This window comes from Bactrocera dorsalis, chromosome 1 (assembly GCF_023373825.1).
Source record: "Bactrocera dorsalis isolate Fly_Bdor chromosome 1, ASM2337382v1, whole genome shotgun sequence".
Lineage (NCBI taxonomy): Eukaryota > Metazoa > Arthropoda > Insecta > Diptera > Tephritidae > Bactrocera > Bactrocera dorsalis.
This window is the reverse complement of record NC_064303.1, coordinates 11547130-11564149: the sequence shown is the minus strand read 5'-3', so window position 1 is coordinate 11564149 and position 17020 is coordinate 11547130. Positions and strand designations below refer to the sequence as shown.

General features: G+C 38.9%; 2 protein-coding genes across 2 annotated transcripts; both read right to left on the bottom strand.

The window, feature by feature from the left end:
- Nucleotides 1-2038: 2038 nt before the first annotated feature.
- LOC125778480 (maltase A3-like) lies at nucleotides 2039-4608 on the bottom strand. The gene is made up of 6 exons (XM_049456595.1): nucleotides 3926-4608; nucleotides 3618-3871; nucleotides 3357-3555; nucleotides 2833-3284; nucleotides 2637-2780; nucleotides 2039-2561 (listed from the first exon to the last, which is right to left on the bottom strand). Exons 1-6 carry the CDS (start codon nucleotides 4541-4543, stop codon nucleotides 2486-2488), a joined length of 1743 nt encoding a protein of 580 aa, XP_049312552.1. The 5' UTR covers nucleotides 4544-4608; the 3' UTR covers nucleotides 2039-2485.
- Nucleotides 4609-8683: 4075 nt separating this feature from the next.
- On the bottom strand, nucleotides 8684-10949 carry LOC105229650 (maltase A3-like). Its single transcript, XM_049456583.1, has 6 exons — nucleotides 10252-10949; nucleotides 9944-10197; nucleotides 9684-9882; nucleotides 9165-9616; nucleotides 8963-9112; nucleotides 8684-8879 (listed from the first exon to the last, which is right to left on the bottom strand). Exons 1-6 carry the CDS (start codon nucleotides 10867-10869, stop codon nucleotides 8804-8806), a joined length of 1749 nt encoding a protein of 582 aa, XP_049312540.1. The 5' UTR covers nucleotides 10870-10949; the 3' UTR covers nucleotides 8684-8803.
- Nucleotides 10950-17020: the final 6071 nt, after the last annotated feature.

Below are 17020 nucleotides of genomic sequence, written 5' to 3'. Positions count from 1 at the left end.
CGGCTAACAGAGCTGATAGAATCATAGTAGGGAATTCACCATATTCGCTGCTATTTAGCAGAATTGACCCCGTTCTATGGCAGAAAATTATGTTAAATGGTTGAGAATAAATAAAGAGAATTGCTTTGTAGAAAAATATACAAAGAAGGTTTTTTTACATTCTCTGAGTGACATATGCATGCTTATATTGTATTATATGAACCATTGTCACATATGTATGTATGATGCGTGATTATTTTGTATCAAATGAAACATTTTTTTCCGAAAAATGGTAAAAGTTTTAATTTTTTTTTACAAAATCGGGAAAAATTAGGAAAAATTATTTTAATTTTATTTCACTTTATTTTTATTTTTTAATTTTTAAATAAATTAATGTTTATTTCGACTATTACAAAGTGAAGATGTGCAAAATGATCTTAATTTCTTCAAAGAATTCATGAAATATGCATATTCGCATTATTTCGTTATCATTTCCATATTTGTACTAATAGAATTTCTATGACACATACATATGTACATATGTATATTACTTCTTTGGCACATTTGTGTGTTTACGAAAGCAAATGCGAGCCACATACATATGTATGTACAGGTATCCCTCGAATAGCACGGTACTTGAGTTGCACGAAATCTCGAATAGCACGGTTAAAAATTGCGACAACACTCGAATAACACGGGGTTCGAATTACACGAAGCCGCGAAAATTCCTTTTAAAAATTGAAATTTAAGGATCCTCTACCTCTTCAAGGAAAAACAAATCAATCTTTGGAGAGTGACAGTGGTTGAACATATGTAATTTAAAAATTATTGCGTTTATAAAGTTTTACCTTTTAAATTTCAAATAACACGATTTCGAATAACACGGAACCAATTAACCGTGTTATTCGAGGGATACCTGTACATACATTCATAATAACAAGTGTCGCACGCATCTCCTTTGTCACAACATTGGTAAAAAATCCGAGCTGTGCCGAAAACACAAACGAACGTTCGCCAATTGCCACTGCTTCCCTTGCCGCTGAAACAGCTTCGCATACAAACCAGCGTAGATATGTATGTTTGTGTGTGAGCTTGCATACATATCGACGCAGATTTTTGCAAGCCGCTTAAAAATATTTTTTACATTCCTTCAACAAATACAGTCAATCCCGGTTATGTGCCATAATCATAATGATAAACGTTCTCTGTCTATATTATACGTTCTCTGGTTGAAATTCGGGTGACTATCTATCTATCTGTCCATTCGTCCGTCCGTCTAAGCTTTAAATTAATTAAACATTGAGGTATCTTGATGAAATTTGCTCCATATGTTCCTATTTTACTCTGCGCGAACGTCAACGAACTGCATTACCGACAAGTGAATTTTGGCAGAGAACGTATATCGTTTATAAATTACGTTCTCTGGTTTTGGTAGGCACTCACAATGACCTTATTTCTGACATTTAACTACTGTGAATGGCAGCAAATAAAGCGGAAACAGAGAACATTTTTAACGGAGAAAGTTCACGACGCAGAGAACGTAAAAATGCTTTCGGGTAACTCGGACAAAATGAGCGAGTTTCACCACTGCCTGCTCGGAAGGAGAAATTGTAACAGTTGCGCTTGAACAGTGCTGAGCATTGAATATAATTTATGCTCAGAATTATATAATATATTGCTGTTATAGATGTACTATACATATGTTAGCTCTTTGCTTATGGTTTTATACGTTTACATGCATATACATACATATGTGTAGTCATATGTATGTATTCGTTTTGTGCATATTTATGAATACAGGTGTAATTTAATATATTTTAATTAATTTACTTTTTCAAAGCAATATTTCAAGTTAATGTGAAAGTAAGGTCTATTCTTTTAATTGATTCTTATGTTTTATATATATATATATAAATATATATATATATATCATCACATCCACTAAAGTCAGATCGCACAAAATTTTTCTCGGAAGTCTTTCTCTTTTAAAATAATGATATCTGACAGCGAATCTATTTGCTGGGCGCCAATAAAAACACTTTATAATTTTTATCAAAACAATAAATATATTAATTTAATTTTTAAAATCATTTAGCTTTTTAAGGAAATATACTTATTTATCACAAAATTATACTATGTATAATTAATCTAAGATAATCGTTTTAAATCAAACTTATGAGACAATATAAGTAGGATGCAAGAATTTATGGCATATCGAAGTCGAGCGATATTTATGAGCGGGTACTTTAGTGCCACTTAACACCTTTATGGCCCCCCTAAGGTAGCTGCCGCTGATGGGGGTGATAGAGATATGTGAATTAACGGCAATCGCATATTACTTTATAGTCTTGTTTACGAAGCATCATAAATGTGTTATCAAAGACAAATAAATAACACAAAGTAATAAAGCACTTTGGGGTACAAAAATGTTGTTTAGAATCAGACCGATAATAATTTATGGCATGTTAAATAGTTGAAAAATCTTTTGAAAACAAACAAAAATGCGCTAAACTCGAACGCTGGACTTCAGCACAATGGACTCGTGTGGCATAAGCGTGACGCTGCTGGTGGGAGTCTTATCGCTGTGAATACAAAAAAAAAAACGCAAACAATGAGTTTGAATTTATGAGTTACTTAGACTCCCTGTGGCTACTCACCCCTTTCGCTTGATGGAGCGATCGGTTATCAAGACGTATTCGAACTCCGCCGGCAGGTCAGCAAAATGTTCGTGCAAGTTGAAATTTTCAATGTGATCGAAAATGTTGAGCAGTGTTATGTAAGTGTAATTTTCGCCTAGTGAACTATAATAGAGGAAGGTTAAAGAAAAATCTCGCATAGTCCATGCAAACTCACCGCTTGACGGCTAAGACATAGTCATTCAACGCTTTAACCTCTGTCTCACCATCCTGTAAGGTTGCCGTTTTTCTTAGTTCTTGTAGATTCTTGAAGATGTTTAAATGACTCAAAGCCACACCGCGTTCCCGTTTTACATTCACGAGCTTATAGTCTTCTGCGATGGGTAGCCATGTATTTCGGCCCGTGGTAAAACCAGCATTCGCAGTATCGCTCCACTGGTGCGGTGTACGTGCCGGATCGCGTGAACGCCACTCATAACCCTCTTGCTCATTGTTGCACGCTTGTGGGTCGACGGTCTCCTCCCAGGAGATCCATACGTCAGTCATGCCGATCTCCTCGCCATTGTAGGTGATACTGCAGCCGGGCAGTGTGAGCAAGAGTATATTGAAGAGGTCAATGCGTTCGGCACCAAAACGCGTACCGACACGATTCTTGTCGTGATTACCTATCTGCAAAGAAGAAGAACAAGCAATGTTACTAAACTGTAGCAGTCTCAATTGAGTGTTATAGCGTTTACGTACCACCCAGTTAGGTGTCCTACCAGTCGGCATATATTGGAACCATCTGTTGATCATTTCGGCATAATGATGTGCATTGGAATTATAGTCCAAATTAGAAATCATTTGGAAGTTGAAGGGTATTTGACCACCGTCTGCGGTCTCATTACCGTAGTAATGCATGACGATATCTATGGGTGACCAGGTCTCGACCATCAAAATACTGTTGGAAATAATGGAAAACAATTAGTTTAGGTACATATTGAAAATATGTGCTCCATTCACCGCTCATCGCCGCCATGAATTGCTTCGTAATCCTTTAAGATCTGACGCCACTCATACACCAGATGCGGTGTCTCCCACTGATCAACCGTGTAAATGTGGCGCACATAACCATAATCCTGTGGATCGTCACTCCAACCACTCACGGGCTCGTCTGCATAGTTACCATCTTCATCAGCCTCAATCTCGAAGGCGTGGTAGATGGCATCAATGCGAAAACCATCAACACCCTTCTCCAACCAGAAGCGCAAGACATTCTACAACACAACACATAATCAAAAATTATACGTATTCACCTTTAAGTAACTCACATTCATTGCTTCGCGCACTGCGGGGTTGCGAAAATTGAAATCCGGTTGTTTTTTGTCGAACTGATGTAGGTAGTACTCTTGGCGCTCTTCATGCCACTGCCATGCCGAACCGTAGAATACGCTAACCCAGTTGTTTGGCGGTTGACGTATACCATCCACCAACTTACCTGGATGCCAGACATAATAGTCCTTGTATACGGGATCTCTAGCAGCCGATTTAATGAACCATTCACACTCATCACTTGAGTGATTTGGTACAAAGTCCAAAATTATTTTTATATCCAACTCTTTGGCTTTGGTCACCATGCGCTCGAAGTCCTCCATAGTGCCGAATAGTGGATCGACGTCTGTAAAGTTGGAGATATCATAACCGAAATCTGCCATTGGCGACTTGAGGAAGGGCGACAACCAAGTGCCAGTAATGCCGATCTCCTTCAGATATGGTAGCACACTCGTGACACCATTCAGATCGCCAACACCATCGCCATCGCTATCCTTGAAAGAACGCGGATAAATCTGATAGAACGAAGCGGTTTCCCACCAAGACTTTGCGGCGAATGTGAGTGAACAACCACAAAAGGCTAATAAAGTCACTACCAAGAAGGCGCGTGTAGTCATTTTTCAGGATGACAAATTAGTATTAAAGACCGAGCAGTTAACCAGATACTGAAATGCGTAGAACTGTTTGTAGCGAGAATTAAGCTCCGCTTTTTATATGCCGTTGTTAACAATGTTTCACAGCTTTATCAGCTCAGTGGATTTGAGGAGCGATAAAGAGACTGATTAGATTTCTTTCAACCTATAAACGATATATTATCGGTATTGCTTTGATTAACTCAATCGAAATAGATAGGGAGACCACCTGAAGAGAAGTCATTAGGCAGCACCAAAATAGGAAAGTGAGGTACAAGATTACTTCCAGACCCTTGCTTGCCAAAAAATAGTTTGTATTTTGTTATCTGATGAAAGATAAAGTAAAGAAGTCAAAGGTAGAAAAAATAAGTATCTAAAAACATCAGACAGGAGTATAATCAAAAATCTATCAGCAGCAGTTTGGAGCGTCCTCGGTGTATTTAAAATATAACTTTAAATCCTGACTTGTCTTAAAATCAGTCAATATCCAATTGTCTTTAATGGTATGGCATTTTAAGCAGTTTCAGTATGGAGGGATAGCAAATATACAAAATTATATCCCTACTTTCTATATGATTTCCTTGAGCTCTATTGTGAACTAGCTAATAACTATGGCATTCTGTATTGGACTGCTAGAGAGTACTGTTTATATGAAGATTTAAGCTTCTCCTACGTACTCATGCAAAACTAGATACGAGGTTTCTGCAAAAAGCATCGCGAATTTTGAATTTTCAGCTTCGACTGCCGCTGGCTTCATGTGCTGGGTCCTTGCGCGGATTGAGCTCTGCATTGAGAATTGTTTGAAATCTTGGTCTCAAATCATTTGAGGGTTGCAGGCGCCCGTCAATCATCGTTTTGGGTTTAAGGTTACCCTGCTGTTTTAGAGCTGAAGTACCAAAATGGCTGGAGGCTGAATTGCTCACTTTCGACCAAAAACAGCATCAAGTTGACATTACTTGATCAGGAAACGTTGAACTCAGTCCACGATGGCCGAGATCAGCTCCAGAGGGTCATAACTGGTGACGAAACTTGGACTAATGGTTATGACGCGGAAATTAAAGCTCAATTATCCCAATGGAAGGTACCACATGATATGATTGGGCGGTAGCGACGATGGGTATTAAGTGTGCTCTACCCAAATCACAAAAAGGGAGACCTCTACATCTGACAAACAAAAACAAAACTCTATAAGTCACTCATTATTTCGTCCTACTATATGATGCATAGGCATGAACGATAACAACATCTGATGAATCGAGATTACGAGTTTGCGACAGAAAAGTTCTGCGGAAGATTTATTGTCCTTTGTGCATTGGCAAAGGCGAATATCGCATTAGATGGAACGAATTAAGTGACAGCGGCTACGCTAGCTAGGTTATGTCGTCCGATTGGTTGAAAACACTTAAGCTCTGAGAATATTCGACGCAGTACCCACCGGGGGAAGTAAACTTTCATAAGAAATAAAAGAATTCGCAATACTTTTTGAACCAGCCTGGTCCGTACATTTGATGACCATTCAACCGCTAAGTTTTTCTGAAGAGTCAAACTCCGGGTGAGCACCCGCTGGATCATCGAGTGAGTAGTATAAAACTAGACTCGACATCCATCTCTCCTGTAAGCTGCTTGGTGAGATGGATTGGTGCATTTGACAGACACCTGCAGGGTATCTCTAGCCACATCACTAAAGTGTCTTGCTGTTGCTACACTGTGTTGCTCTTTCTTGAGCTTATTAGGCAGAGCTCCCTTCATTTTGTTCTGCTTCCTGATTTGGATGGAAGTTTCTGATTTCTCTTTGGCATACCATAAAAAAGAAGGTAGTCCAACACGGGCCAAGCTCAAAGACAGAACTGACCAAAATACTTATCAAGGTGCGGGAGCAGAAAATTTCAACCGAATGCCTTGAAAATCTCGTTGTTTCAATGCTTGCTCGGGTCCAAGCAGCTATAGCCGCAAAAGGTGGTTTAACTGCATATTACAATTGTTTAATTTAATTTTCTGGTCACTTAAGTTACACCAGCTTTTCTAAAAAACTAAAAAATATTCAAAATAAAATTTCGAAACCACGCACATCTACTCACGGATATTTATTTTGTAGTGCATACCATATACTCGTAACAACCGACTGCAATTGCTACATTAAAATAGCAAGCTGAAAAATTGAAACATGAAGATATAAAAAAATGCGCAAATGCAAACAAAAGAAAACATTTGTGTAGAAAATACAAAACTAATCACAGGCGGAATGGTTGAAAATGAAAAGAATAACATTTGCGCGGCAGTTAGCAAATAATAGCATAGCCACAGGCGCAAGGCTGCCTACCACACAACCGTTGCTACAGTGGAGTCAAATACACAGTGCAATTGGTAGGTTAGTTGGAGGGATTGCTTGTAGTGGACGAAGCCTCCGCAAGCCGTGTACAATTCGCTGGCACACTACCTTAGACGACTATAACAACAAAAGATGATCCCAACACACACAGAAACAACAAAATATTTCAAGCGTGAATGCACAGAATGCTAATAATAAATAACAATAATCCAAGGAGAGAGAAAAAAGTGCATGAAAATGAGGAAAACATAAAACAACAACAGTCTTCGACTAATAAAATTGTGTTATATGCGATGTAGGCGTGGTTGTAGTCCAATTTCTCCCATTTTGACACTCTGACATACATACGTACTATTCATATGTTAAAATAATGTCATGTACCGAATTTGGTTGGCATCGGTCGAGCGGATCTCGAGTGTGATAATTCGCCTAAAAGAAGGCGGTGCCACGACCATTGTCCAATTTTGACTCCGGCTCTTATGAATATCATAATGGTAAAATTCAATGTTTCTAGAGTTTTTTTTTGTCGATAGGGGTTCTTATAGGAGTTTCCTTGAGATAGTTGCTCTTGCTGCCGTTCAGGCAATTGTTTCTATAGACCGCAGTTTGTCGATTCCAAGACGCTATCAAGAATTGGGACTATCTCATACCACAACCTGGCGGATTTTGAGAAAGGATTTGAGCTTGCCTCAGTATTGAATTTTTCTCACTCATGAAATGAAGCCATTGAACCACCGTAAACATCGTGAATTTGCCAATTTCGCCTTGGAACAATTTGTCATAAGTACGAGTTGATATTTAAGATATAGTCCTTTGAACTGCGAACTTCCTAGATATTTACAACGATTTCCAGACAGTGCTGAAAAAAGGCATAGGTAGGAATTCCAGCGTCTCTCTCATACCTACTTTTCTGGACTTTTTTAGATGTACTTACTTAAGCCCATCCCGGCTCGCTTGTGATGCCAGCAGGTTGTGACCTGTCAAAAGACCAACAACCGTTCAGCATTCTTTTCGAAACCGTGTGAGTAAAGAGAGTTTTTCTACGGGGCTCTTGCACATGATCTTGGAGATCTTGCATGTACTTAAGGCATTCCATTTTACCAAAAGCGAGAGCGGGAAGAGAACGAAAATGCCACATGAGAGAGTAGGGAGACCGTAAAAATTATGGCAACTGACTGTTGACTGTGGTTTATGGTGAGTGTACTTATCAGACAAATTTCTGAGGAACTAAACATATCGATTGACTCGTTCCATTTGATTTTAATCAATAATTTGGGGTCACCACGAAGTTTGTGCCAAAATTGCTTGCTTTCGACCAAAAACAGCGTCGTGTTGACATTGTTTATTCAGAAGATGTTGGACGTAGTCCGCGACGACCCAGATGTGATTTAGAGGCTCATAATCGATAACGAATCATAGGTTATTGGTAATGACGTGAAAATCAAAGCTTAGTCATGCCAATGGAAGCTGAACTAAGACCGAAAAAGCGTGTCAAGTTAGGCCGAATATGAAGTTTATGCTAACAGTTTTCATCGATTGCAGGGGAATCATGCATCATGAGTTCCTGCTCAGAGATCGTACTGTTAATAAAGAAATCTGTAATAAACAACCGGATTTGTCGAAGAACAAAAATAGGGTTTTTGCACCATGCCCCTACTCACGCATCGTTGCTTGTGCGCGGGTGTTTGATCAAAAATAATATATATAACTGATCGTGTTTCCAGATCTGGCCCCTGTTACTTTTTTTCTTTTCAAAAACTGAAGAGGCCCATGCCGCCAATAAAAACACTTTATAATTTGTATCAAAATAATAAAAATATTAACATAATATTTAATATTATCATAATATTAATGAGCTAATTGGCTTGACATGAGTGCCGCCTAACACTTTCCCATCCAAACACTACAGAAGTGTGCTAAACTCGAACGCTGGATCTCAGCACAATGGACTCGTGTGGCATAAGCGTGACGCTGCTGGTGGGAGTCTTATCGCTGTAAATACGAAAAGCAAGATGCAAACAATGAGTTTAAACAAATTTATTTCTGAGTTACTTAGATTCTTTGTGGCTACTCACCCCTTTCGCTTGATGGAGCGATCGGTTATCAAGACGTATTCAAATTCCGCCGGCAGGTCAGCGAAGTGTTCATGCAAGTTGAAATTCTGAATGCGATCAAAAATGTTAATGTTGAGCAGCGTTATGTATGTGTAATTTTCGCGTAGTGAGCTGAAATTGAGGAAGGTTAAAGAAAAATCTCGCATAGTCCACGCAAACTCACCGCTTGACGGCTAAGACATTGTTATTCAACGCTTTAACCTCTGTCTCACCATCCTGTAAGGTTGCCGTTTTTCTTAGCTGTTGTAGATTCTTGAAGACGTTTAGATGACTCAAAGCCACACTGCGCTGTCGTTTTACATTGACAAGCTTGTAGTCTTCCGAGATGGGTAGCCATGTTTTTTGGCCCGTGGTAAAACCAGCATTCGCAGTGTCGCTCCACTGGTGGGGTGTTCGTGCCGGATCGCGTGAACGCCACTCATAACCCTCTTGCGCACTGTTACACGCCTGCGGGTCGACAGTATCCTCCCAGGAGATCCACACGTCAGTCATGCCGATCTCATCGCCATTGTAAGTGATACTGCAGCCCGGTAGTGTGAGCAAGAGTATATTGAATAAGTCAATGCGTTCGACACCAAAGCGCGTAGCCACACGACTTTTGTCGTGATTTCCGATCTGCAAAGAAGAAGAAGCCATCTTACTAGACTGCTCCTATCAATTGAGTTTTATAGCGTTTGCGTACCACCCAGTTAGGTGTTCTACCAGTCGGCATGTATTGGAACCATCTGTTGATCACTTCGGCATAAAGATATGCATCGGAATTCCTGTCCAAATAAGAAATCAATTGGAAATTGAAGGGTATTTGACCACCTTCTGCGGTCTCATTACCGTAGTATTGCATCATGATATCTAGGGCTGACCAGGCCTCGATCATCAAAATACTGTTGGAAATTATGGAAAAAAATTAATTTAGGTACATATTGAAATATGCACTCCGCTCACCGCTCGTCACCGCCATGCTCTGCTCGGTAATCTTCCAAGACCTGACGCCACTCATACACCAGATGCGGGTTCTCCCACTGATCAATTGTATAAATGTGGCGAACATAACCGTAGTTCAGTGGATCGTTACTCCAACCACTCACGGGCTCGTCTGCATAGTTACCATCTTCATCAGCCTCAATCTCGAAGACGTGGTGAATGGCATCAATACGAAAACCATCGACACCCTTCTCCAACCAGAAGCGCAATACATTCTACAACACAACACATAATCAAAAATTATACATATTCATCTTGCATTGACTCACATTCATTGCTTCGCGCACTGCGGGGTTGCGAAAATTGAAATCCGGCTGTTTTTTGTCGAACTGATGAAAGTAGTACTCTTGGCGACCTTCATGCCACTGCCATGCCGAACCGTAGAATAAGCTGATCCAGTTGTTTGGTGGCTGACGTTTACCATCCACCAACTTACCTGGATGCCACATATAATAGTCTTTATATACGGGGTCTCTAGCAGCCGATTTAATGAACCATTCGCACTCATCACTAGAGTGATTTGGTACAAAGTCCAAAAGTATCTTTATATCCAACTCTTTGGCCTTGGCCAGCAAGCGCTCGAAGTCCTCCATAGTGCCGAACAGTGGATCGACGTCTGTAAAGTTGGAGACATCGTAACCGAAATCTGCCATGGGCGACTTGAGGAATGGAGACAACCAAGCGCCAGTAATGCCGATCTCCTTCAGATATGGTAGCATACTGGTGACACCATTCAGATCGCCAACACCGTCGCCATCGCTATCCTTGAATGAACGCGGATAAATCTGATAGAACGAGGCGGTTTCCCACCAGGACTTTGCCGCGACTGTGAGTGCACAACCACAAAAGGCTAACAAAGTCACTACCATTAAGGCTCGTGTAGCCATTTTGCAGCACGGAAAATTAGTATTAAAGACCGAGCAGTTAACCCGATGCTGAAGTGCATGAAACTATTTGTAACTAGCGTTTAGCTTAGCTTTTAATGTGCCGTTATTAACAATGTTTCAACCGTTTATCAGCTCAGCAGACTTGAGGAGCGATAAAGAGACTGATTATGTTTATTTTTACCTACAGTGCCGCAGATAAGTTTTGGCGCAGCAACTATTTTGCGTTTTACGGCCGGCTATTTTAAAAGCAGACTAATAGGTTATTAAGCTACAAATGATTTCTTCAGTTAAGTCCATTCATTAACCCTGCTTTCATAACGTTATTGTTAACCCTTGAAATCATAATGATACTTTTTTTATTTTTTTTTTTATCAGTTTTGTTTGTCTCATAACGCTTACATAAAAAGACGGTCTTCTCTGAAAGGAACTAAGTGTTTGTTTTCGTACTAAAATAAATATGGTGTTTAACAGCTGTTCGTCGATCCAGCGTCCTGGAGTATAATTTTAGTTGCACTGTTTCATTATGAGGTCCCACACATTTCTAACAGGTACAAAAGCATCGGTGAGGCGCAGACCAAGTCTAAATAACATATTGAATCTATCACGACTCATGACAGCAATGTGCCTATCTCTCCTGTGGGTTTTATTGAATAACTCACTAGTTGACAAATGATTCTCCTTCAATACTGCGGTCAAAGTCAGGATGCCAAGAAGAGCACGAATTGCAAGAAAATTTGTATCTGCGAACGTCTTGCTAGTCAAAGTGGTTGTTAGTGTTAGAGATATCTCTGCATTTGTGCATTGAAGGACGAAATCGGATCACATAAGGCTTAACATGCTCTTGTGGGATCTCTTATTGTTCGAAAAAATTCAACGATAGAAGTCTACCGGCATTTATTCCCTTCGAGGTAGTCCAGTAATATTGTATTTAGCTTCTTAATGGTGGTTGAATTACTCTTACTATTCAGCTGTCTAAAGGCGAGCTATTGTTGTTGGTTTCTTCGTAGATAATTTCGTCTATCTTGGAACCAGTATTAACACCAACACTAATGTTAACCTCGAAATCCAACGCAGAATAACTCATGTCAACAGGTGCTACTACTTTGGACTGAGTAGGCAATTGAGAAGTAAAATCCTCTCTCGACGAACTGTCCTGTTATATGATACAGAGGTCTGGACGATGACAACAATATGAGTAGGTGTTACGAGTTTTTGAGAGAATGTTTCTGCGGAAGATTTATGGTCCTTTGCGCGTTGGCCATGGCGAATATCACATTCGATGGAACGATGAGCTGAAAAGTTATACGGCGGCATTGGCATAGTTCAGCGAATTAAAAAACAACGGCTACGCTGGCTAGGTCATGTCGTCCGAAGTCGTCTTAGAGTATTAGTACCAGGTGGAGACAGACCTGGCTTCACTAGAAATCTCCAAACAGCGGAAAGGAAGAACGTTTGGTACGCTGTTTTAAACTCGGCTACATATAATAGCGTAAGCGAGAATGGATTTAATAATGGAAAAAATTTTGACATAACCTATTAATCGTAAAACACGTATTGGTTTGCTGTGCCAAAACTTATGTGCCACACTGTATAAATCTTTCTTTCATTAATTCAAATCAATCGAAACAGATAGAAGATAAGTCATTAGGCAGTATCAATAGCGGAAAGGTACTAGACAACTTTCCGACACCCCGCCAGCCAAAAAAGTAGTTTTAGTGTATTTTGTATCTCATTAAAGATAAAGTAAACAAGACTCCGCTTGCATTCACCGTTCATTCATTGACACCCTGTACACTCAAGCAGTATACATAAGTGGATTGACAAAATCAGATTATAAAAGCAATTCAGCCTTCACCACCGAAATAACAAAGCGAGACGCATAGTGCTGTCAATCAAAATCAATCAAGCTACTTAAAGTTGATCAAGTGTACGATATGATATGACCAATTATTACTCAGTACGAAAGAAAATATGCTGTCTCAAAATTAACAGTAATATAAACAATGTTAACAAAGTTCACAGTTTAGGTATATAATCTCTAAAGCACGTTATCTTAAGTGCTTTTTGTATATTACTTGAAGACTTTATTAAGGCGACCTATAGCGTCTTATGATAAGATAAATAATTCCAATACTCCTATAGCTAGACTTTTATAATCTTCTAATTTACACTGGTTTTGACAATCTTGCCTATTATGAAGACTGACTTATGGTGCCGGCTTTTCTCCATTTGATTTAGCGATTTCTTTCTCTTCTTGTGTTGTTCCTCTCCTTTAGCAGCCAATGTGCTTTGCTTGGCTCTCATGACTGTTCTAGAGGTAAAGGGTTCTGAATTTATATTATGAGTACTTTGACTGGTAACCGCTCTATTTCGTGCTGGGTTCACCGGCATACTGTGCCTGGTACATACGGGATTCCTCTTAATTCTATATGGTACGATAAGACAAAAAAATTATAAGTTAACTTATAACTACTACTGTGATCAAAGTGAAATTTTTAATTTACACTTCGCGTTTTTTTTTTGAATCGGTAAATTTTTTGTTCTGTAAGTTGGTAGCAATAGATGTGACTCTATGTTAAATTTCACGTAAAAAATATTATTAGTATTTCAGATACGCGTCGCTTTGTGAGGCTATAAAAGTGAATTCTTCGATTTTTACTTGGTCTGAATTTATTGAACAAAGAAGTGCGATAATGCACCATCTCATACTGCATTGGTTATTCGTGTTAATTTCGCCACATTTTCAACTAATATCATGCCTCAACATTCGTCTGATTTACCTTCGTGTAATTGCTCGCTGCTTAGCAAATTCACATGAACTGTCCTATGACACGGTTTTGACTCAATTGAGGAGATGAAAAACTGAATCAGAGAAGCTCTGATGGCCATCACGACGGAGGATTTTTCCAAGTGCTGTGATGACTGGAAAATTCGTTGGCATAAGTGGCAACGGAAGGGGATAACTTTGAAGGAGAATGGACAACATTTAATTTGATCACAGCAGTATATCATTCCTAACAAAACAAATATAGAGTATAGGTCTTCTGAGATACTGATGTATTATGCTACTTAATGAAGGATAAAAAAATTAAAATTAAATATAACTAAAATTAAAGAAAAAATATATTAATACAAAAACTACCACATATAGAGGATAAGAAGATGGAGTCATGTGTAAAAGTTTATGCAAGTGAGGAAAATTCTCTGAGCGTCATTTACTTGGGAGTAGCCAGAGATGATTTTTTACATATGGCTCAAACAATTCAAGAACAGCGGTCTAAGATGCTGTGTTTGGAATTCGCCACGCGGAAAAAATACCTCCAGTTAAAATGTCACAAAAGCCTTGGACAAGAGACCCCCTTTTTGAAGACGACCATGGCAAACTAAATAAGGACTACGATTTGAAAGCATGCACCTGAAATGTCCGGTCCCTTAATTATAAATATGCCGCTGTCTAGCTGGTTTCTGTCCACGTAAGAGTAATGGATGACCTCACCGCCGTCCAAAAAATGTGATGGGCGGATAAGGACTGAGGCGGGTAGGTTCTTGTGTCATTTACTACGGTGGCTTTATGAAGGAGCGAAAATTCGGTGTGCGATTCGTGGTGGGCGAGAAACTCCGTTGCCGAGTCCTAGCATTAATTCCGGCGGATGACCCTCTAACCACAAGCCGCAGCACCCACACAGTCCGACTTCTTTTTTTGTAGTGCATATAGCAACCGACTACAATTGCTACATTAAAATAGCAAGCTGAAAAATTAAAACATTTGAATTAAAAAAAAATGGCGCAAATATAAGCAAAAGAAAACATATGTATCGAAAATAGAAACAACATTTCCGCGGCAGTTAGCAAATAATAGCATAGCCACAGGCGCAAGGCTGCCTTCCACACAACCGATGCTACAGTAGAGTCAAATACACAGTGCAATTGGTAGGTTAGTTGCAAGGATTGACTGTAGTGGACGAAGACTCCGCAAGCCGTGTACAATTCCCTGGCACACTGCATGGAACAACTATAACAACAAAAGTTGATATCAATCACGGTAAAATGTTTCAAGCGTGAGTGTACACAAAAAAGTGTATGCAACTCATTTGAATCTTGCAGGAGTATAAAATATTCGGTTCTACCCGAACTTAACCCTTTGATAGCCTGTCGACAACAAAATAATAATAATTTATATTATTTCTTTTTCAACAAACACATTAACAATATGAATTTTTAAACAGGAATTCCACTGCAAATTGTACACAAACGAAATAAATGAAATTTCATTTCATGTATTCCATGTTGATGATAATAGCAAATGCTATTTAAAATGTTTGCCTACTATCTCATTAATGTGTTATTTCAATGATCCGCTGATATCTCGCGAACGCATTCAATTGCACAACCAACAAACTTGAATACAATGACATCGTTGCAGCGAAAGTTCCCATAAAATTTTATGTTTTAGTTTTTCGTGTTTTGTTTACATTCAAGCGCCATCAAAACGCGCGCTTGTGGGTCTTATTAGAAAACCGCGCGCAGCCGGCATTGCAGTTAACAGCTAAATTTGGTGCATTTCGCCGCAAAGGCAATGTAATTGCCCACTCTACGTGAGTGGGGCCATGTGTTTTTATGTATGTTTATACAAGCGAGTACTCGAAAAGTAACAGAAAAACTAGGATTATGTGGCTCTGTAAGACCTACAAACCAGCATAAGCGTTGTTGCACATACACAGTTAAAGTTGTAAAGCTTAGATAGGCAGAAACATGATGACTAAATTGCGAATAAACCTTGACATTATTTCAATTTTATTTAAAATTGTTATTTTTTCAACCCAAATACATTGTGACAAAAAAGTAGCTAAAAAATGTTATTTAAATTCCCCGGGTAAATGATATTTCAAAAAAATGTATTTTGCTATGCCAAATAGTTATAAGCGCGACGGTACACGTCAGTGGTGCATTGCGATTTTTACAATGGATACAAATTTTGAAGAAAGAATTTGTCTAAATTTTTGTGTTTCTCACCAAATTTTGTATGTGGAATCGTTGCGAATGTTTAAGTAGACTTACGGTGATTAAATTTTTCAAAAATCAAAAACTATAGCCTTCAACGACGATCCAGAGATGGTTAAAGGCATGCTTCGTCTGGACGACTCAACTGCGGAGAATATTAAAAACGTGAAAGATTTAGTGCTTGAAAGTCGTCAAGCAAATGTTAGAGAGATGGCAAGAGAGCTCGACACTTGCAAGAATCAAAGCTAAGGAAATACTTTAAGGTGTAAAACCAATCATATAGAGTAAAGTCAGCCGGATGTTCGAAAATCATGATATTAATTAGGTCAAGTTTTCGCTCAAATTTATTTATTTTATGTATAAAAATATACTGTAAACACGCTTTCTCATTTCATTGGGATACCACACATATTGGTCGATATATGCGATACAAAGGGAAGTATTGGTCCGAATCAACCCATTTTTGACATACAGACATGACATTATTAGATAAAGATTATCCCTTATCCCAGCTATATACATAACACATCTAACGACATTTCCGATCAAAACTCAACTTTAGGTATCGGATCGATACTTAGGGGCTAAAACAGTTTTTGTTGGATTTGTTGGAATTTTTGTTCATAAGGTGTCATAAAGGCATTATTAGTGCCAATCCCATTATATTAATTACTTTCATGTGGAATTTAGAATTGTACTACATATGAAGTAGGCATGGTTGTAATCCGATTTCGTCTCATTTCATACTACGACATAGGAATATAAAAAGATTTCTACGTCCCAAATTTTGTGCAAATCGATCTGTCCGCTGCCGAGATATGTGATTTCCGGTGCCATGCCCATCGTCCAATTTTCACACCGTTTCCTATGATTTATTGCGGTTTTAGTAGTTTTGAACGATACCGTCATATGGGGAGTGAGCGGGGTTATTTGCCGATATCATCCATGAAGTTATTATAGTAATTGTGCCGAGCAAATTTGGTATGCAGCTTAAGTAGTTTAGGAGATTTGTACATTAAACTTGTTAGAGGGCGAGGACACGCCCTCTTTTCCAAAATGTTTTTCCTGTACCAAATTAGAGTTTTACATCTTAATTTGGCGCTTAGTTATCGGACTGTATATGTGATCGGTTAAGTTTCATCTCAATTTT